At 35.4% G+C, this 24,123-nt stretch overlaps 1 protein-coding gene across 1 annotated transcript in view; it reads right to left on the bottom strand.

Moving 5' to 3' along the window:
* Positions 1 to 23,875, bottom strand: part of SCAMP1 (secretory carrier membrane protein 1) — a 71,496-nt gene extending 47,621 nt beyond the window's left edge. The window contains exons 1-4 of the mRNA XM_011992190.1: positions 23,746 to 23,875; positions 22,719 to 22,827; positions 20,436 to 20,564; positions 15,795 to 15,954 (exon numbers count right to left, since the gene is read on the bottom strand). Of these exons, the coding sequence (XP_011847580.1) occupies positions 15,795 to 15,954; positions 20,436 to 20,564; positions 22,719 to 22,827; positions 23,746 to 23,823 (476 nt within the window). The 5' untranslated portion in view covers positions 23,824 to 23,875. The remainder of the gene's footprint in view (positions 1 to 15,794; positions 15,955 to 20,435; positions 20,565 to 22,718; positions 22,828 to 23,745) is intronic.
* Positions 23,876 to 24,123: the final 248 nt, after the last annotated feature.

Below are 24,123 nucleotides of genomic sequence, written 5' to 3'. Positions count from 1 at the left end.
TCTCATTAAACTAAAGAGCTTCTGCACAGCAAAAGAAACTACCATCAGAGTGAACAGGCAACCTACAGAATGGGAGAAAAGTTTTGCAATTTACCAGTCTAACAAAGGGCTAATATCCAGAATCTACAAAAATCTCAAACAAATTCACAAGAAAAAAACAACCCCATCAAAAAGTGGGCAAAGGATATGAACAGACACTTCTCAAAAGAAGACATTTATGCAGCCAACAGACACTTGAAAAAAATGCTCATCAATGGTCATCAGAGAAATGCAAATCAAAACCATAATGAGATACCATCTGACACCAGTTAGAATGGCAATCATTCAAAAGTCAGGAAACAACAGATGCTGGAGAGGATGTGGAGAAATAAGAACACTTTTATACTGTTGATGGGAGTGTAAATTAGTTCAACCATTGTGGAAGACAGTGTGGCAATTCCTCAAGGATCTAGATCCAGAAATACCATTTGACCCAGTGATCCCTTACTGGGTGTATACTCAGAGGATTATAAATCATGCTACTATAAAGACACATGCACACGTATGTTTATTGCGGCACTATTCACAATAGTAAAGACTTGGAACACACCCAAATGTCCATCAATGATAGACTGGATTAAGAAAATGTGGCACATTCAGCAAACTATCGCAAGAACAGAAAGCCAAACACCACATGTTCTCACTCATAGGTGGGAACTGAACAATGAGATCACTTGGACTGGGGAAGGGGAACATCACACACCGGGGCCTATTATGGGGAGTGGGGAAGGGGGAGGAATTGCATTCTGAGTTTTACCTGATGTAAATGACGAGTTGATGGGTGCTGATGAGTTGATAGGTACAGCACACCAACATAGCACAAGCATACATATGTAACAAATCTGCACGTTATGCACATGTACCCTAGAACTTAAAGTATAATAATAACAATAAATAAATAAATAAATAAATAAATAAATAAAAAGAAAATGTGGCACATATACACCATGGAATACTATGCAGCCATAAAAAAAGGATGAGTTCATGCCCTTTGCAGGGACATGGATGCAGCTGGAAACCCTTATTCTCAGAAAACTATCACAAACACAGAAAAGCAAACACCATATGTTCTCTCTCATAGGTGGGAACTGAACAATGAGAACCCTTGGACACAGGGCAGGGAACATCACACACCAGTGCCTGTCAGGGGATGGGGGGCTGGAGGAGGGATAGCATTAGGAGAAATACCTAATGTAAATGATGAGTTGATGGGTGCAGCAAACCAACAGGGCACATGTATACCTATGTATCAAACCTGCACATTGTACACATGTACCCTAGAACTTAAAGTATAATAAAAAATAAAAAACAACTTTATACTATAGGTCATGTTAATAAGCCTGCAGGCTGTAGTCCTTTGTAAGAAATAAAGCTCTCCTTTTCTATATTTATAGGTCTCAGGATTTAAGTCAACACTATATGTATTACTTATATTTACATATGTATAAGTAAACATGTTTCATTCTGCTCTGTTCTACCTGTAAACTACTCTTAGATACACCATACATAAATGTTTCTTACATACCTACTTTTGCTGTTCTAGAATAATGCTACTGTTTATCCGTATTTCCTTTTAAAATCAGATGTGTACAAAATAGCCAGCTAACAGAATACATACAGAATCCAGAACTGATTCATCAAAAGGTATTTTTTTAAAAGGTAATCTTATTACTCTTATGTTATTTTTGTATTTATTACAAACCTCAAATATTTTAACAGTAACAGAGATTTTCAAACTGGAAGCTAACACCTCCTTCCACATCTCAGTTTTTAAGGAGATATTTGACAGTAGTGATTTACTCTCAAGTACAAATGATGTCATATAGCACAAGAGGATTATCTTTACAAACAGGTTTACTTTTAAAAAGAAAAGCTCATAGATGTAAAAACAAAATTTTAAAAAACTTTGTAGATTGTAAAAACAAAAACTAAAGTGCTTTTCAAACTTCTGAAGGAGGAGGAGAAGGAAGAAAGAAGAAGGAAGGGAGGAGGAGTAGGAGGAGGAAGAAGAGGAGGACCAATTAAATGTATCTGTGTCTAAGAACCAACTTTCCTATATCTCTCAGATGTAGTAGGGGAAGGCTTCAGCTTAGGATGTAGAAAAGTGGAAAAGACCACTGTTCCTCTCACAACAACAAACATTCATCGGCAAAATCACAGCTGTACTTAACACCCATCAAAGGGCAAACAACCCCAAAAATAACTCAAAGAGAGATAAAAGACTAGCACTTGTTTACCTGGAACAGACAAGCAAGAAAGAATTCAGCTGAAGCTTGTGATGAATTGCTATAAGACTAAACGTTGGTTGGAAAGAGCATACAGAACCCCCAGAAGCCAAAGCTACATGGGTATCATCACCCACTCACAGGCTCTTCTCCACAGATCTCACCAGGCACTCAGAGAAAAGACAGGAGGCCAGCCTCATTCAGGGTACAGGTCTGGGGGCGGCAAACAGCAGCCACCAAAACTCACCTTTATCTCTTCCAAACAAAAGCCTTAAGTGGGAGGTAAAATGGGATAGCAAAGCCCATCTTCCTCAGGACACAGCTAAAGACCCACTGCAGCTGGGGAAAGGGCACAGGAAAAAAAATCCTCTAACCCTGAAGGTGTGACAGGAATATATCTATTACAGAGACCTTAGGCAGTGGTGGGGCAGGATCACTGAGAAAGGCAGATCTCTCCACTCCAGAGACACAGCCTGCCTCAGGCTGAAGCTGAACCAGAACACGAATATCTCCCCAATATGCCCACCACGCTCCAAGTATAAAGTAATAAGTAACAGCACTCTACTCCTGGGTGAAGAGTGTGTGAAGAGACGCCCTCTCTGAGGGGCAGGCACAAAGGAGAAACCTGAAGCTAATGGAACAAACACCAAGAAAAAGCTTCTGGAAAAGCAGGTCTCACCCTAAACATAACATAACAACAAAGGAATCTGAAGTCTCTGAGGTACTGAGGGCAGTCATGGCGAGCAAAAACCCAAACCCAGATCAATTTCTGACTGAATTACCTGACACCTGCCCCCCAACACCAGCACACCACCCATACACTAAAAGCCTAGTGCAACAGAAAAGCCATGTCCAGTGAGTCTTCAGCTGTGCCCTGAGGAGGATGGGCTTTGCTATCCTATCTTATCTCCTACTTAAGGCACAACACCTATTTATCTCAGTCTCTACTGTCTTCAAAAGATGTCTAGTTTTTAACAAGAAATTATGAGGCATAAAAAGAAACAAGAAAAAAAAAAGACATTGTCAAGTATGTTGAGATAAAGCAATCAAGAAAACCATATTCACATATAACTCAGGTGTTGGCATTATCAGACAAGAAACTTAAAATAACTGACTAATATGTTCTTAGACTCTAGTCAAAAAGGAGGCCAACATGCATGAAGAGATGGGGCATCTTAGCATATACATATACATATGATATAGGAAATTACCAAATGGATATGCTAGAAATGAAAAATATCATAACAGAGATGACGAGTACCTTTGAGAAGCTCACCAATATACTCAGCAAAACTGAAGGTGGGAAAGAATCAGTGAAATTGAAAATAGAAATTATATATACTGAAATGTAAAAGTAAAAAAAAATGGAAATAAACAAAGAATAGAACATCTAAGAGACGTGGGGCAGTATCAAAAAGTCTGACACATATGTAATAAAAATTACAGAAAGAGATGATAAAGAAGTTACAAAAGAAATATATAAAGAGACAATGAATGACTAAGAATTTTCCAAAATTAATGAAGACTCTAAACCACAGATCCAAGAACATTAGACAACACTAAGGATAAACAGAAACACACACATATACAACACACATCACACACATGTACTTAACACATCATATTCAAACAGCCCAAAACAAGAAATACAGAAAAAATATTGAAGACAGCCAGAGAAAACAAGACACACTAAATACAGAAGAACAAGGATAAGAATTATAGCAGACTTCTAGCCAGAAACTTTGCAAGCCAGAACGGATGAAAATCATGTGTTTAAAGTGCGAAAGAAAGTAAAAACAATAAAAACACCTGTGAACCCATATTATACTTATTGATAATATCTCTCAAAGATGAATGAAAAATAAACTCTTTTTCAGACAAAAATCAGAGAACTGATTATCAGCAGACCTGTCCTATCAAAAATACTGAAGAAAAATTTTCTGGCAAAAAGATTATATGATACAAAAACATGGATTTCCACATACACACCCACACACACAAATGAAAAGTGCTGAAATGGTATTAATAAGGGCCAATGTAAAATTCATTTTTCCTTATTTTTATTTCTTTTAAAATTAAAAGCAAATTAAAATTAAAATCTAAAGCAAAAGTAGTGACACATGCAGACAGAAGAAGGATGGTGACCAGAGGCCGGGAAGGGTAGTGGGCAGAAGCCAGGGCACCGGAGAGGTAAAGATGGTTAATTAATACAAAAATTATTAGAAAGAATGAATAACTTTGTATTTGACAGCACAACAGGGTGACTATAGTCAAAATAATTGTAGATTTTAAAATAACTAAAAGAGTATAACTAAATTGTAACACAAAGGATAAATGCTTGAGGGGATGACCACCCCATTTTCCATAGTGTAATTATTACACAATGCATGCCTGTATCAAAATATCTCATATATCCTATAAATATACACACGTACTATGTACCCATTACAATAAAAAAAAATTTTTTTTAAGGTAATGTTCTGTGTGTTTCTAGCATATATAAAAATAAAATACATTTAAAAATTGTAGGGGGGCGGAGCAGGATGGCCAAATAGGAACAGCTCCAGTCTCCAGCTCCCAGCACAGTGACACAAAAGACAGGTGATTTCTGCATTTTCAACTGAGGTACTGAGTTCATCTCACTAGGAAGTGCGGGACAATCAGTGCTGGTCAGCTGCTGCAGCCTGAGCAGCCAGAGCTGAAGCAGGGTGAGGCATCGCCTCACCTTGGAAGCACAAGGGGAAAGGGAATCCCTTTTCCTAGCCAGGGGAACTGAGACACACAACACCTGGAAAATCGGGTAACTCCCACCCCAATACTGCACTTTACCAAGAGTCTTAGCAAATGGGCACACCAGGAGATTATATCCCACACCTGGCTGGGAGGGTCCCACGCCCACGGAGCCTCCCTCATTGCAAGCACAGCAGTTTGCGATCTAACCGGGAGGCAGCAGCGAGGCTGGGGGAGGGGCGCCCGCTATTGCTGAGGCTTAAGTAGGTAAACAAAGCCTCTGGGAAGCTCGAACTGGGTGGAGCTGACAGCAGCTCAAGGAGGCCTGCCTGTCTCTGTAGACTCCACCTCTGGGGACAGGGCACAGCTAAACAACAACAGCAACAACAAAAAAGCAGCAGAAACCGCTGCAGATGCAAACAACTCTGTCTGACAGCTTTGAAGAGAGCAGTGGATCTCCCAACACGGAGGCTGAGATCTGAGAACGGACAGACTGCCTGCTCAAGTGGGTCCCTGACCCCTGAGTCTGTCTCTTATACACATCTAGATGTGTATAAGAGACAGGCTGATGGGTGCAGCACACCAACATGGCACAAGTATACATATATAACAAACCTGCACATTATGCACATGTACCCTAGAACTTAAAGTATAATAATAATAATTTAAAAAAGAAGACGTATAAATGGCAAAGAGGTATAAGAAAAAAAAAAGAAAAAGAAAGAAAATCAGTGTATCAAAGAGATTCCCAAGTTTGTTGCAGCCCTGTGGACAATAGCCCAGATTTGGAAGCAACCCTAGTGTGCATCAACAGAAGAATGCATAAAGAAAAAAAAAATGTGGTACACATACACGATGGAGTACTATACAGGCATGAAAAAGAATAAGATTCAGTCATTTGCAATAACATGGATGGCACTAGAGGTCATTATGTTAAGTGAAATAAGTCTGGCACCGAAAGGCAAACTTTGCATGTTCTGGCTTATTTGTGACAGCTAAAAATCAAAACAATTAAACTCCTGGAGACAGAGAATAGAAGGATGGTTGCTAGAGGCTGGAAGGGTAGCAGGGGGGTTGGAGAGAAGTGGGGACGGTTAACGGGTTAAAAAATAGAAAAAAATTAGAATCTGATAGCACAACAGGGCGACTATAGTCAGTAACAATTTAGTTATGTGTTTTAAAATAACTAAAACAGTATAATTGGATTTTTTGTAACACAAAGGATGCATGCTTGAGGGGATGAATATACCATTTTCCATGATGTGATTATTACACCTTGCATGCCTGTGTCAAAGTATCTCATGTACCCAATAAATATATATACTTGCTATGTACTCACAAAAATTAAAAATAAAAAAATTTAAAAAGAAAAAAAAATTGTATAAAGGTTGGGAGGGGGAAACTGAGAGTACTCTGCTGGGAGGTCTTTACAGAACACATGAAGCAGAGTAATATTATTTGAATACAGACTATGATTAATTAGAGACATCTATTGTAAAAACTAGGGCAACACTAAAAAACATTTTTAAGAGATATAAATAACGATGAAATAGGGGAGAAGACAGAGTCATTAACAGATACTCAACTGATCCAAAAAAAAGGCGAAAAGAAAGGAAAAGAAACAAAGAATAGTTGTAATAAACAGAAAATAGATGGTAAAATGACAAATTTTAATCCAAGGAGATCAGTAATTATATTAAATATAAGTGGCATAAGCACACTGATTAAAAGAGACTGTCAACTTAATATATAGATGTCAACTTCATATATAAAGTAGATTTTTTGGTTGGCAACCTATAGTTGGGTCTGCAAAAGCATTTTGAACATTTTACAAAATGGTAAAAAAAAAAAAAAAAAAGTACAAAAGCATTTTGAACATTTTGAAGCATTTTAGAACATTTTACCCAATAATGGCAGGTTATATATTCTTTCAAGTGCATGCAGGAGTGTTAATTTCAGAGTTTTAAAATTTCTAGCAATGTTATATCTATATGGTTTCTTAAATCTGTATCTGCACTCAATCTGTTATACAATACGTTGTTTTGGTTGAAAATGAAGAAATCTGCTTCATATGGCATGCTGTTAGAAAAGGGAGGAACTTAAGCTCTCTGAAAGGAAGGCCCCAAGAGTCCTTAGATCATACTTAGAAAAAGTATTAGGAAATAAGCTGCATACAAAGTTAACAAGCTATTTATCTTCTCCACATTCTCAACACTCAGTGGGCAGAGAATTTTATAACAAATACTAACTACATTGGTTACAGAGCTAGTCAAGAAACAAACATTGTTAGTAAATATTCCAGAGTAAGTTAACTTATTGTGTGGAAATAACTGATGTACCTGGATTCACTGCAAACTAAATGATAATGTAAATATAATAAAGTAGAAAAGAACATAACATCCTAAGCTTCTAGTCTGAAGATCTGGGTTAAAACCTCAGTTCCTAATAATTTGCCCAAAAGACCGTAAAGAGTAAATAATACAAAGTACTGAACATGGTTTGTAGACTCTAAAGCAGTATATATTATATGTACATGTAAGAGAATCTGATAAGCACTAGCTTCTTCTGGTAGTTATAGAAAGAATATTACCTTTCCTCATGAAGAGTTTGAGATTTTGCTTTGGGAAAAAAAAATCTCTTTTTCTGGTTATATAAACAGAAAGGATGAACCAAAGTTTTTCAATTTTGCCAGAAAATATGGAAAGAATCAGAAGGGAAGGAAGGAGTGTGTATGTGTGTAAAATGAAGCAACAGAGTAAATAAGGCAATTATCTACTGTAGCAATACAACTGTACAAAAAAACAAAATATAATCACAATATACTAGAAAGTGTAGCTGTAAATACTATTTACATAGTAATAAATAAAGAACTCCAAATACTAGTCTAACCTAAAATCATTGTTACATGTAACAGAAGGACTGTGGGGAGAAAGGAAGTATGTGTGTTGGGGGAAAAGGGACAACACAAGCTTTAGAAAAGCTGAAGCTTTATTCTCCATAGCAGCAAATGAGTAGAAGACAACTAAAACTTAAAAATCAAGAAATGGAAATTCACTTCCAGCATGACAGAATGAGGAAGTCAACAAATCCGCTTCTCAAAATACCATAAATATGGATTAAACTCAAAAACAACCATTTCAGTATTCTGACCAAAGGCACACAACATAACAAACTGAGAAACATCTATTCATGGAAACTACTGAACTCTGGTAAGAACAGCATGAGTCTGTGGCATTCTTGATTAGAACTGCTCTCATTCCCCACAACTCTCTCGGCAACGTATTTCAACCGAGGTAGGGCAAATCATAAAAATTGGCACCCTCACTGCAACTCCCAGAAGGAACTCAAAATGACCAAGTGGAAAGTATGCCAGAAATGTAGGGTTGGTTTACAAAAGCCAATCAATGTAACTCACCATATTAACAGAGTAAGAGGACAAAGATCACATGATTATCTCCAGAGATCATGGCAACAGAGAAGCATCTGGAAAAATGCAACACTATTCATGATTTAAAAAAAAAAAAAACCTCTCAACAAACTGGAAACAGAAGAGAGGTTCCTCAGATCAACAAAGGGCATCTACAAAAAAAAACCTACAGTCAATATCATCCTTAATGGTGAATGCTTTCTCTTAAAATTGGGAATAAGGCATGGATGTTACTCTTCGTACTTCTATTCTCACTATCCTAGAAGCTGTAGCCAGTTTAATAAAGCAAAAGGAGGAAAAAAGAAGGTGGATTGTTTAAAGATAACTACTTTGGAAGGAACAAGCAAACATTTTTATTTGCAGAAGACATTGTCATAATGTATATGGAATCCCAAGGAACCTAAGCATGCATGTGCACCAGCACATGTACACACACAAGCTACTAGAATTAGTGAAGGAGGTTACCAAGGTAGAATGATACAAGATCAATATATGAAAGACAACTTTATTTCTAACTACGAGCAACAAACAATCCAAAGAGGAAATTAAAATAATTCCACCTAAAATAACATAAAAAGGATAAAATACTGAGTAACAAATTTAATAACAGAAGTGTAAGATTTGTGCAATTAAAACTGAAGAACATGGCTGAGAGAAATTATAAAAATCTAAATAAATGGAGAAAAATCCATATTCACAAAATCAATGCTGTTATTCTCCCCAAACTGGCTTACAATGTTAACGCGATCCTTATCAAAATCACAGCAGGGTTTTATTTTAATTTTTTATTTTTTGTAGAAACAGGCTGAGTCCAAAATCTAAATAAAATGCAAAGGACTCTGAATAGCCAAAACAATTCTGAAAAAGAAGACAGTCAAAAGACTGATTCATTATAAAGCAACGTTAGTCAAGAAAGGCATATTGGTATAAAGACAGGCATATAGTTCAACAGATCAGAATTGAGTCCAAAAATAAATCCTACATCACTGGTCAATAGCTTTGCAAGAAAAGTGTCCAAAGAATTCAATGAGAAAAGTATAAAAATAGACCTATCCACATATGGCCAAGTGATTTTTCAACAAAAGTACAAAAAGATAATTTACAAAATATAGTCTTTTTAACCAATAGTGGAAGAATATTTGGATACCCATAGCAAAAAGATGCATTTAGACCTTCACACAAAATAAAGATCAATAATCATATACAATAAACAAAAATTAATTCAAAATGTATTACACACCTAAACACAAGAGATAAACCACAAACATCTAGAAGAAAATATAAGAGAAAATCTTTATGGCCATGGGTTATGCAAAAGGATCTTAGACATGATAGTAACAGGACAAGACCAAAAAAATTAATAAATCAGACCCTTAAAATTGAATGTTTTTGTGCTTAAGGCACCACTAAGAAGCCACACACTGGGATAAAATATCTGCAAATTGTTAAGCAACAAAACAAAACAACTTCTATCTCCAATACAGAATTCTTACAACAAAATATATTTTAAAAATAAACTTAATAGTAAGAAGTCAACAACCAAATTTTTAAAATAGACAACTTGAACAAACATTTCACCAAAAAAGACACACGTGTCTAATAAGCAAATAAAAAGGTACTCAAACTTCATCAGTAACTAGGGAAATGCAAATTAAAGCCACAATAAGATACTGCTACTACATACCCACTAAAATGGCAATAATCAAAAGACAAAAGATGAGTGTTAGTGAGGATACAGAGAAACTAGAACCTTCAGACATTGTTGATGGGAATGTGAAATGGCACAGCCACTTTAGAAATGCTGACGGGAATGTGAAATGGCACAGCCACTTTAGAAAACAGCTTGGCAGTTTCTTAAAAATTTAGACATGTTTAAAAAAAAAAAAGTTTCATCCCAGTAAGGCTACTTCTAGGAATATTGTTATGGTAACTCTTAAAAATATAATCAAGAGAAATGAATATATGACCATAGACAGACTTGTACATGCTGTTACAGTTTGGATATTTGACTCCCCAAACCTCACACTGAAATCTGATCCCCAATGTTGGAAGTGGGGCCTAGCAGGAGGTGTTTGTGTTATGAGGGTAGATCCCTCATGAATGGCCTGGTGCAGTCCTCACGATAAGGATTAAGTTCTCTACTAGTTTCCAAAAGAGCTGGCTATTAAAAAGAGGCTGGCACCTCTCCCCCAACTGGGTTCTTCTTTCTCGCCACGTGATCTCTGCTCACATCTGCTCCCGTTTGCTTTCTACCACAAGGAGAAACAATCTGAGGGCCTCACTAGAAGCAAATGCTGGCACCATGGTTCTTGCACACTCTGCAGAACCATGAGCCAAACAAATCTCTAAATTACCCAGCCTCAGGTGTTCCTTTGGAGCAACATAAATGAACTAAGACACATGCATATTCATGCTATTAGCCAAAAACCCAAAAGTTGAAAAAACCCAAATGTCCATTAACTGGTGAATGTATAAATAAAATGTAATGTAGCAATACAATGGAAAACTAACAATTAAAAAGAAATGAATTACTAACACATTTTGCAGACCAAATAAACCTCAAAAACATTAAGTAAAAGAAAACAGCAAGACTGTTCTATGATTCCATTTACATGAAATGCTCAGAAAAGAGAAATTTTTAGACACAGGCAACAGATCAGTGGTTTCCTGGAGCTAGGGGGAAGGAATGAGAATTGTGTGCAAATAAATCCAGGAAAATTTTGGGAAAGATGGAAAAGTTCTAAAACTGATTGTAGTAATGACTGTGCAACTCGATTAATGTACTTAAAAATCACTGAATTGGGTGAAGGATATGAACAGACACTTCTCAAAAGAAATTTATGCAGCCAACATGAAAAAAAGCTCATCATCACTGGTCATTAGAGAAATGCAAATTAAAACCACAGTGAGATACTATCTATCTCATGCCAGTTAAAATGGTAATTATTAAAAAGTCAGGAAACAACAGATGCTGGCAAGGCTATGGAGAAATAGGAACGCTTTAACACTGTTGGTGGGAGTGTAAATTAATTCAACCATTGTGGAAGACAGTGTGGTGATTCCTGAAGGATCTAGAACGAGAAATACCATTTGACCAGCAATTCTATTACTGGGTATATAACCAAAGGAATATAAATCATTCTGCCATAAAGACACATACAAACATATGTTTACTGCAGCACTATTCACAACAGCAAAAACTTGGAACCAACCCAAATGCCCATCAATGATAGACTGGATAAAGAAAACGTAGCACATATATACCATGGGATACTATGCAGCCATAAAAAAGAAATGAGTTCATGTCCTTCACAGGGACATGGATGAAGCTGGAAGTCATCATTCTCAGCAGACTAACACAGAAACAGAAAACTAAATACCTCATGTTCTCACTCGTAAGTGGGAGTTGAACAATGAGAAGACATGGACACAGGGAGGTGAACATCACAAACTAGGGCCTGTCAGGGGGTGGGGGGCAAGGGGAGAGAGAGCATTAGGACAAATACCTAATGTGCGCGGGGCTTAAAACCTAGATGATGGGTTGACAGGTGCAGCAAACCACCATGGCACATGTACACCCACGTAACAGACCTGCACGTTCTGCACATGTATCCCAGAACTTAAAGTTAAAAAAAAAAAAGAAAGAAAAAAGAAATCATTTAATTTTTCCATAAGAGTGGGTGAATTTTATAGTATGTACAATATATCCTAATAAGGCTACTTAAACAAAACCAAGGAATGGCAGTATATGATCATTATTTACAATATAAAGGTAAATGTCCACATAAGTCGGGGGCAAGAACTGTTGGTAGAAAATGATTAAAATGGGGTCATTATTTTACCAAAAAAATCTTTGTACAGTTACTTAAAACTGTATATAAAATAACCTGTATACAAAGATGTATCACTTTTATAAATATTAAAATACTTTTAAAAATATTCTCTACAAGCTAACAAAAGGTTTGGGGGTCCAAACACATATGATAAAACTAAAATTATAGCTAGAGAATGACAAAGATTATCAAAATTCAACCTAATGACTACCTATGGAGCAGGGAAATGGAAACATACCAGTGCTTCAGCAGTATTGATAATGTTTCATTTCTTTAAATTGACCAGTGGGCTCACAGTTCATAGACGACTCATTATTATGCCTTTTAACTTGTGTTTCAAGTATTCTTTGGTATGCGTTAAATATATCATAATTAAAAAGTGGGAGAAAGTACTATTTTGAAAATTGTCTTCAAAGCTACAAATAATGGCTCTATAAAATATAATCTATAACAAATCACAGTTCACTTATAGATCATAAAATGTAAATGATAAAATCTAAGAGGGTCCAAAAAAAGTTAAAAATTAATTACAACTACCATTTATTCACCATCTATAATGCAAAACTTGCATACATTATCTCTAATCCTCCTTTCAACTCTACAAACATCCCTCATTTAAACCTAACAAACTGAGGCTCTGAGTTTTACTGCATGTGCTCAGAACCACACAGCTTTTTAAGTGGGGAAGCCAGGATCACCAAGCACTATGCAAATATTCATTCTCAGTCTGTTTCTAATAGTTACTCAACAACATTCAACAATAATGCTGCCTTGTTAATAATTACCTAGTATTTTGATGTATTTGCACAAAGACCAGTGATTTGTGGAAGTACAAAATTCAGGACCAAGTTGGGGTTTTTTTTTTTTTTTGAGACAGTATCTCACTCTGTCGCCCAGGCTGGAGTGCAGTGGCACGATCTTGGCTCACTGCAACCTCTGCCTCCCTGGGATTCTCCTGCCTCAAGCTGGGATTACAGGCACATGCCATCACACTCAGCTAATTTTTTGTATTTTTAGTAGAGATGGGGTTTCGCCATGTTGGCCAGGCTGGTCTCGAACGCCTGACCTCATGTGATCCGCCAGCCTCTGCCTCCCAAAGTGCTGGGATTACAGACATGAGCCACCACACCCAGCCCCAAGTTACAATTTTGTAAACTACATAAATAACAAAATGACAACTTCATGTCCTGATACCTAATAAACTTAACTTTAAAAAACACATACATTTGAAACTTCACTATATAATTTTCCTTCAGATTTTTACAATGAGATTACCTTATGGAGAACAAAGTCCTGTAAATATATCAATATAAGGAAATGCCAGAGATACATAACAGGAAGGTATATTAATGATTATAAATACTTTAATTCATCTTTCCCCACAAAAAGTATTCCTCTCGGGGTTGGGCACAGTGGCTCATGTCGGTAATCCCAGCACTTTGCAGGGGCTGATGTGGGTGGAGGCCGAGGTGGGTGGATCACCTGAGGTCAGGAGTTCAAGACCAGCCTGACCAAAAAGGTTAAACCCCATCTCTACTAAAATTACAAAATTAGCCAGGCATGGTGGTGCACGCCTGTAATCCCAGCTACCTGGGAGGCTGAGGCAGGAGAACTGCTTGAACCCAGGAGACAAAGGTTGCAGTGAGCCGAGATCAAGCCACTGCACTCCAGCCTGGGCAACAAGAGCGAAACTCCGTCTCAAAAAAAAAAGTATTCCTCTCAGTTCTACTCTGCACAGTGAAAACCAGATTATTAATATATATTTATATACTCTAAAAGACTGAGATGCAACAAGAACTCAGCCTAGGGATCAATAATGCCAGAAGTAAAAATGTTCAATCGAGTATTTTTATTTCAACTGCCAAAATGGGGGAAAACAAAAACTACCAAGTGACTTCAGGAAATAAAAGGCAGAAAGTTGGCTTTTAGTCATTTATTTTGGCTACATAAATCACAGAAGGTTTAAAATCCAAATTCCCTAGTCTCAGGTCACTTTTTAAAAAGAGTTTCATAAAGATATCCTCACTCCTACCAGCCAGCATCATCACAGATCGGTAACATATTGGTAACGTGATGGAGGGCATTAGGCAGAGGTGAGACGTCAAAAATAAGTAGAAAAAGCCTTGTGAGCCACGCTTAGATAATGAAGAAAATAACAGCAATAACTCAGATCATGCAAGGAGTAAATACGTCCCTTTCATTCCTCTGCAACCCATGTCTACAGGAGAAGCTCTTTCCGTTCCTTGGCAACCAATCTCCCATATTTTAATGTATCCAAAGGTTCTTTTCTCCTTTCCCTTCTCCCATTTCTTCCCTTCACTCCTCTTCTCATCATTTCTTCTCTTTATGCCATATCTAAGTATTAATTTACTTCTTCATTGTCTGACACCTTTTCTCTCCAAATTCCCTAATGTTCTCCCATCTCCTGTTCTCTTCTGGTTTTCCCCCATCTGTTTACAGATCTGGGTTTCTAACTCTGTGTGTGTGTGTGTGTGTGTGTGTGTGTGTGTGTGTGTTACACATTCTGGTTAACTAAAGAGATTTTAGGTTGCAATGGAAAAATATATTGAACACTTAAATGTGGTCCTCTAATTTCCCTAATGTATCTTTAAACAACACATGCATATATCCTAGTAATGTTATCCCTTATTCATGAGAGTTGAAATGGTTTGTTATTCACAAATGAGTTTACTCAAATAAAAATGAGTTAAAAAACTATTAAATATATGAACCCTTATAGGACTATCATTTCCCTCAGTATTTCCCAATACTTCTTAAAGCAATAGTTCAACAAATAATGGTTGCATGGTCAAGTCATAAAGCACAAATCATACTAGGTACTTAAAGAGTGTAAGAAATCCTGAAATGAAGAAACTTGCTTAACCATATTATCCAGCTGTTCCCAAATTTACGAAGCTTATGAGCTCTTTTTTTTCCCAGCACCTATTAATATCCCATAGAACATGCACTTAGGAAATGCTAACCCTATCCACTGATTAAAATATACTATGTAAAGCATCATACTTAACCTAGTAGCATAAATGGTCTTCAAAATGTTGCTGCCTTTGAAAAAACCTAAAATGAATTTATAAAGAAAATAATCCAAGTGGTTAGGTGCAAATGGCTCGTTTTAAATATTGCATGTATATTTACCTTTCCTAGGTTAATTTAAAAATTAAAACTGTAAGCACCAATTGGGATTTTGAAGGTGGGGGTAGGGTGGGCAAAGAGCAAAATTTTCCTTAAAGTATAACATATGGAAGAGAATATTTTACAAATACTGACTTCTAAGACCGTTCTTATTTTTCCATCAATTTTCATGTTTGGCCTTTTTGTCAAACGGGAGAAAAAAATGGAATTTTATGACTTACAAAATCCAATAAATGCACAGGCATGCTATATTGAACTTTCCTGAATGTATGTTATACAACAATACAAGAATTTTTTAATGAAAATGCGTCAATTTTCCCTTTAACATGTACTATGAATTATTTACTTCACAGGTTTTAAAGAGTGTATTTTAAAGTACACACATTTTACCTGAAAGCTCCATAAAGTGGTCTGTACCAACAGACGAATGAACAAGGAGTAAAAAGCAAGAACCACAGGATACTCAATCCAAAATCAACCGCTCTTGCAGAATCAACACAAAACCAAGCCAAGCATCCGAAGATATTTAGAAACAGTGTTACTGCATGGACTGTGGAATCAGAAAACAAAATAGAAAAAGAAATGTTTACATTCAATTTATGAATTCATCCAACAAAAAACTGTAAATAAAAAAATACTTCCTATGAGCAAATCTCTTCTACCCCATGTTTCCATTTATATTTTTCAAAACACTGCTGTATCTTATGTATTTGATTTGAAAACAGAGTATACACAGGAAAGCAAGTCTTAATACATGTAATGTTTGGCAAAAATTCTGTTGGCCCTCGCCTCCTCACAATGACGTAGCTAAACCAGAGGCACACTACCTTAAGGGCTTCTTCCCGAAAAGGAAACATATGATGTCTCTTGATCTGAAGCCCAAGAAAAAACGCAGTGCCTGCCAGGAAAAGACGCAGGACTTAGGAGGAAAAACTGTATCTTTACAGAATGGAGCTGCAGACTAAAAACTGGACTAAAAATACTAATACAGTAGCAATTTCTAGTGACTGTATAGTCAATTCATAACGATTATTCATTCATCTTCATAGAGCTGTCTATTTGTAAAATCCTGAAAAGAAACTTGCGTTTTGGTAGAGGATTAAATTTATTAAGTCCCCTCTTCATTCCCCCACACTACATGATGCATTTTAGTTACTGTGGCAGGCTTTTCTTTTGGTTAACACAAATAGATGTCGACAAATTCATCATATGCTGTTAATAATTACTTTCCCTGACAGACCAAAAACAAAAAAATCTGAGTAACATCTAATTATACCATGATCATAAAGAACTACTTTGACCCACTGTAATTAATAACTGTTTCAAAGGATTCTTTAAAAATTTATTCACAGGCTGAACTTATTATAGTAAGTACATTCTTACATAAGTTAAAAGAATGTTAAATGTTAATTATCAAATCAACAAAAATACGCCAACTCTTGAATTAAAATTAACAATTGGGAAAATGTATTGGATTTAGTTTTTTTAAATCTCAAACTTTAAGATTTCTTGACAAATCAAATAAATTAATAAAACAGGATATATACACACATTCTGGGATACCTAAATTTGCTCTTACCTAACCCACCAGATAGGTAAACAAGCTCTAGAGCTTTAAAAAAAAAAAAAAAAAAAAGCTCTTAGATTAAGCCAATCATTTAACCTCTGTAAGCTTCAATTTTTCAGCTTTTCTAACTTTAAAATTCCATTCAATTCTATCACAAAAGAGACACTCTCACTCATTACTCTATTCCCATTAGAATTTTTAACTCTCAGGAATGTTTGCTCATAATAAATTTACCCAAAACCCTTGGCCTCAAAATAAGGGTGGTTAAGATCTTAAAAACAGAATTGAAAAGATTATAAAATAGAAAATTATTACTAGGCAGCATTAAATAGCATCCAGCTGCCTTAAAAAGTTTTAGACCTGAAGAACATTCTAACTAAATGTTAATTTTCAAATTAGGTTATTTCCTAATCCACTGAAAGAAAGATAAAATATATGTATAATTATGCTTTAAAGTTCATGAAAATTCTTCCAAGTATAGATGAAAATATCAATCTAATTTTGTGTAATAAAAATGTTTTTCTAAATGTTTTCTATGAAACATGATCAATAAATCATTTACTTATATCCCAATAAAGACTAAAATGTCCAAGGCTAATTACTGAACAATCTGTCCACTTTTGCAGAGTTCAAAAAACATATAGAAAGGTAAGGTAAATGTAAAATATATGTTTCTATACTGCTAATTTCAATCCAATTTGAGTGAGTGATGAATCAATGCTGGTAGACTCCAAGAGTAGGCAGAACACTAAAGAAATCTTTGGGCCATTTTGTTTATGTGATTTACAAGTTGAACAACTCTCCTTCACATAAAATTTCAGTTTGCTTCATTAAGCACTCAAATCTGGTATTAGTTGATCTAAATTTGCAACATTATAATATTCTTCTTGGTAAGTTCTGAATTACAATATAGATGCCTAACGTAAATAGCTTTATAACAGTATATTATCTTCACCAAATGGTCTTTAATGTAGATGGCTTGTTTTTATTTTTTCCTTTTTAATTCAAGAGTACACTCAAAGAGGTTGAAATTCATTTCACAATATTTCTATTTGCTTCAGTTCATTTATAGTTTAAATTATTTGCTTCAAATAAAGTAGCTTTGAAAGCATATCTTCTTCACATTCAGCTTAAAATGTAAATTACCTCTTCATTTTGGTTCTTTGTTCTTTGTAAGTGGCAGAAGCTGGAAATCTAGACTCTGAGCTCTACAGTCAAGCTATACACCTCCTTCCTTATTTATGTAATGTTGAACAAGTTACTCAAATTCTCTAAGCTTTAGTTTTCCTATCTATAAAACTAAATAATACAGTACTTCCATCGAGGTGTGGTTAGGATTTAATATAGTAAGATAATATATATAAAGTGATTAGCACTGTGCCTGACACAAAGTAAATCCTCAATAAATATTAGCTCTCATTGTAATTATTATTACAGTGTGAAAGCATCAGTCAACCCCCAAATCAAGAGGTTAATATGTTCTAAAAATAATTTATTAAAACAGGCAATATTCTATAAAATGTAGGCACATTACTAAGCTGGTAATAGATCTTAGTTTGTTTCAGGGAATCTGCTTCTTCAAAACAGAACCCTAACTGGAATCATAAGCCCTTTGAATACAGTTGACAGACATGCCAACTGAACAAGGCTGGAGAAAAATGCAGTCAACTACATTATTTCTGTGACACTCAGAAGGTGATATATTTCTAAGACAAAACATATCTATTCTGAAACAATCGGCATTGATAATTAATCATTTAGTTAAAATTAACCATCTCTCCCATTTAATCTCTATTTACTAAATTCCTTGTATAATTTTCTTCCAACACCCATTTCCTCCACCAAAAAATATTTTCCTAGTTCTAGCTACTCAGGAGACTGGAGTAGGAGTATCCCTTGAGCCAGGAGTTCAAGTCCGGCCTGGACAACACAGCAAGACCCCATCTCAAAAAATATATATTTATATTTTTTTCACTAGGTCAAAGAACATACATGTAAAATACTAGGCTGGCTGGATATGGTGGCTCATGCCCGTAATCCCAGCATTTTGGGAGGCCAAGGTGGGCGCACTGCTTGAGGCCAGGAGTTTGAGACCAGCCTGTGCAACATGGTGACACCCATCTCTACTAAAAACACAAAAATTGGCCAGGCATGGTGGCATGTGCCTGTAGTTCCAGCTACTCAGGAGGCTGAGGCACGAGAATCACCTGAACCCAGGAGGCAGAGGTTGCAGTGAGCCAAGATGGCGCAATTGCACTCCAGCCTAGGTGACAGAGCAAGACTGTCTCAAAATAAATAAATAAATAAATAAAATGCTAGGACAATTTCTGCCCATTTTAAAAAATAAACATATATAAAATATAAATGCATATATTATACTGATTAAATAAGAGTTGGTCAGCATGTACATATACATGGAATCATTTAATATTAAAAATATATACTACTGACACTGAGGATTCAGCAAAAGATATTAGATCAAGAATATTTCAAAAAATACTAAAAACGAAGAGTTAAAAATAGACTATCCATTAGGAATCACTTCTCATATTCCAAAACAACTTGACATACATGAAGAATGCTCCTAAAAGATTTGGAGGAAAATTATCTCATCCATTAAAGGAGGGGCGGTAGTCTCACTAACCATAAAGTAAAAACAAGTAAATTTCCTCCATCAGGAATGTACCCTACAAATTATCCATTAACCCAGATGTTGTGCATGTGAGAACCCTCAATAGCTACCTCCCCTTCTGACATGATATCAAAATGAGGCTGAGACTACTGTTTGGAATAAAAATGAAACTGAGAGTAAGTGGGAGGTCTGTGCACACACAGTAAAACTGTTAACCGCTTGACATTTTGTTTTAGTATTCCATGAGTTATTATACTCAAAGTGATGTGAGCATCAGAGCCCCAAATGTATATTCTAATGTTCTGTTCAACAAAATGTCCCGTATTAATTAAGCACTTTCAATAATAAAAGTATCGCAAATGAAAACAAAAAGTAAACTGTACTCAAAGCTATAAAAAGAACAATTAGTTTATGTAATTTATGCCTTTTTAAAAATAGCTGTAACACCTATATTTAACAGAACTCTTTTAAATGACCTTCCTCTGCATAAAATTAGTATACATTATTTTTTCCAAGCAAATCATGCCTAGATAACATCTTTCAAGGAAAAAGAATTTACAAAATTTTACCCACATGACAGAGAAGTTGTATTTTCCTCAAAAGAATGCCAGTTCTCAATATACAGGTTTTTCTCAGCCAAGGACTTACATTGTCACATATAGTACAATTCTGAAGTACCTAAATATGATATGTTTCACTCTGAAATCGTGATTATTAAGCTTTATCTACAGAAAAAGAAGACTGGTTTGCTATATTATCCTTGAAATAAAAAGTGGATTTTGACAATAAAAATATAAATTCTAAGCAAAGATATAAATTGTTGTATACTCACACATCCACAAGTAGTACATAAGCTTTACTGTCTTTTGGAATTCTACAGGAATGTCTACAGAAAAATCCTGATAGAAACAAGGTCCAACAGGAAAATTGCTAGGAAGAGGTGGCCAATTATTTTTTCTACCTGTGAATTTTTTTTAAAAAAGAAAAGGTTATTTATATTATAACAAATGTGATATTCTTATTTTTTGTTTCACAATAAAGAAAAACTCCATTATTTTAATAAAAGTTTAGAAAAACTGTAGTACCATATCTCTGTATTCCTAGAACTTTGAAAGATAAGCTTTAGATTTTTAAAAAATTTTCTCAGAATATCATCACCTTAGAGCACATTAGATAGTAAAATAATTTTCCAGTGTCATATCATATCACATTCAGCAGGAACCATTTATGTATAGAAAAAACAAGAAATAAAAAGAAAGCACATATCCAGTGCTTCTGACCTAAAACAGATTTATTTCACAGTCCCGAGTCTGGCTGGCATGAAAAGGCCATCCAGTTTTTAAACTTCAATTTTTCCTCAGCATCTTAAATCTTCAAACATAATTCTGTTATAATTCCTATCCCATGTGGACAGAGACCAGCTTCTAATTTTTTCAAGTTTTCTGTTAAGTCCAAGATTAAAACAATACCAAAGAAACAAATTAAGAATACTCAAAATCTGGGAAAAAATAATATCCAAAAGACATATGTACGAAAACCCTACAACTAAGAAAACATGAAACAGTCATGATAAGGAAGCTAAGGAATTATAGAACCTTTAAAAACGCAGAGAAAAACAAATTCAAACTGTAAAGGGAAAAAAATGTCTCTATATAAAGAAACCAGATTAAAAATAAGACTTGAGAAATGGTGGGGGAAGTAAAAAATTAAAGAAGTCAAAACATGAAAATAGAGGGTAAAAACAGCACCTAAGGCCATTTCTCAATTTTAGATGTTATATTCCATAATTTTTAAAAATTCAATTTTACATACTTTTTCCAGACCAGGGTAATTTTTATAGTAGAAAGAACAATAACCTATTTCTGATTCTCCCCATTAGTCTCCTGTGTTCCATTTATCATACTATACAAATTTCCTATAGTTCATTCATCATACCAATCTCATACTATTTGAGAAGCGGCACTCAATACTTGTAAAGAAGAGAAGCTCTGGAACCATAAGTGGCTAGCCACTTACTGGCAAGGTCACCTTGGGCAACTTACTCTCCCCTCCAAGCCTTAGTTTCCATATCTGTAAAATGAGAATAAAAACTGTACCACCCCTCACAGGATTGTACTGATGATTTAAGTATGAGTTAAGAAGAGAAAAGTACTAAAATGTGCTAACATACTGCAGACTAATTGTTAATTCCCTACTCTTTGTTACTGTCTTTACTAACATATCTCTCATAGAAATAGTTTGTATTTGCCAGTACTGAAGAAATAAGATAGATTTTAGTTACAGGTACTTCAGAAACATTGGTCTCAGTTCAACTTTTAGTTTCTCCTTCTATAGATGCTACCTCTGATGCTGCAAGCAAGAAAATGACTCAGGGTAAATGTGTTCTCACAAACCCCTAGACTTACACATTCTAAGATAAAAAGAAATAGTTCTGTATATTGTTATTGTTCTAGTTTTGCATTGCATCAAAGCTAGACATCCTAACAATGACTTATCTAGCTCATCCCAGACATCCTAACAGTGACTTATCTAGCTCTTTTATCTCTTCTTACTCAGAGACTGCTAGCTTTCCCTGAGCGACTCCTTTGAGGTGCTTTGGCAGGCACAAACCGAATAGAATTCACTGCAAACAATTCACCACTTATTTCTTTGGCATCATATGAATACCTTAGGCTTCCAATTTTTCTAACATGATTTGACAAAATACTTGTAAGGACTGGGGCAGATAATCTGAAATTGACCTGAATAAATCAGGTAGGAGTCAAATGTAGGGTAAATGCAAATGTACTCACAAAGATTCAATAGAATCAAGGAGGGCCTAACTGCAGAATCAACGGCTCCTGGCCTCAGAGTAAGCAAAAATTATCATATTCACATTCATTTTGTGTGTGATGCGGCTAACACTGTTCTAATCCATCAACAAAAGACTACGCAAATCAGCCAAGATTACAAGGCTACAGAGTATCAAAGAGGCAATCTGCTGTGTCTGATCTCCTTGTTAGAACAGGAAAACAGGGTAGGGTTTTATCCACAGGCTAAATAACCTAGGAGTTAGTATAGACATAATGTGAAGTGTTTAAAAGTTATTTTTATTTCAAACTTCTTTGGATACTACCATGTTGACTGAGGTTTTGCATTTCTCGTTCCCGACGATCTAATTCTGCGGCTTTTCTTTCCAGTTCTTCCTGGCGCTTAAGAAGCTCAGCTTGGGCCAATGCATGTTCCTAAATAAAAAATATCAATATGTGAACAGACTGTCAGAAGTATAAAATACTTTAACATTTATATGCTAACTCCTACTTCCCTACAATGAGAGAAACCTAATTCAAACACACTTCCAAAGTACAGGAATTTTACTGAAGATCATAGTTACAGAAAATATTACAGGGATATTTGGTTCATTTGGTCTTTGGGTTCTGAAAACCCTCAGTGGGAATGTTGGGTCCATTAGGACAGGAAAATTTCTCTTAGTAAAAGTAGCCAGAATCCTTAGGTAATCTGGAAAATGAAATTAAGATGACCTCTATGCCTAAACGAATGAAGAAGAGAGGCAATGGGAACAGATGAGGAAAATGAACAATAGAAAAAAGGGCAACTGAATTGGCTCCTATAAATCAGATTAAATGATATATAAGGCCACCAATGCAAGAATATTTTCTAATATCTTAAATGTTATAGGAGAATGAGGTCAAAGGATGTGATTAAGAAATTCTTTATAACTCAATTTGCCCTTACATGTTATCAGGCATCTTATTAATCTTTCTTCTCAAATTTTTGCCATCTTCTACCTCCTAACACTATTACTTTAGCATTATAACACTCTCCCAATAATATCTATTATTCCATCATTTTTACCTTAATGGTAGTATGCATTAAAAAGTGAGACCAAAAGCAATAAAAATTTATACACCAAGATGATACACAAATTCAATATTTCCTAATAATAGAATAAAACAAATCGTATAAGCTGACAAAGAGGAACGAATATTTGAAGGGTGACAAGACAGCAAATTCAGACTTGAAAGTGAGTTAAAAATTAAGCAACAGAAATGTAACCATATAAAGAACTATTTTGCTCTGAAAGTAAATGTTATTGATATTATAACTGCCAATACGAATTTATACAACTAACATGAACTAACCTTTGCAATCTGTGTATAAGCTGGATGTTCCTCTGTTGGTTTCATTATTGCTGGTTGTGTATTGGGTACATTAGGCATCTTCACACTGCCTGGTGGAGGCTAGGAGGATTAAGAGATGGACAAATTATGTAACACAGATATCCAACTTTAACTTCTTTCAAAAAATGTAACACCAATAAAATGAAAAATCCCGAAATCTGCATCTCTTCATTCTCTGCCCTCTCATAGTCAAGTGTGTGGCAAAGAGCTGCTTAAATCCTCCATGTCCATTTTCTCCAACTCATTCATTTTTCAACTCTACAATCAGGCTGCTACTTTTAACACTACATAACAAACACTCTCCTCCAGGATACCATACGGTAACAGAGGCTGGGCATG

The sequence above is a fragment of the Mandrillus leucophaeus genome, unplaced genomic scaffold (genome assembly GCF_000951045.1).
Source record: "Mandrillus leucophaeus isolate KB7577 unplaced genomic scaffold, Mleu.le_1.0 Scaffold407, whole genome shotgun sequence".
Lineage (NCBI taxonomy): Eukaryota > Metazoa > Chordata > Mammalia > Primates > Cercopithecidae > Mandrillus > Mandrillus leucophaeus.
This window is presented reverse-complemented; position numbering and strand designations above follow the sequence as displayed.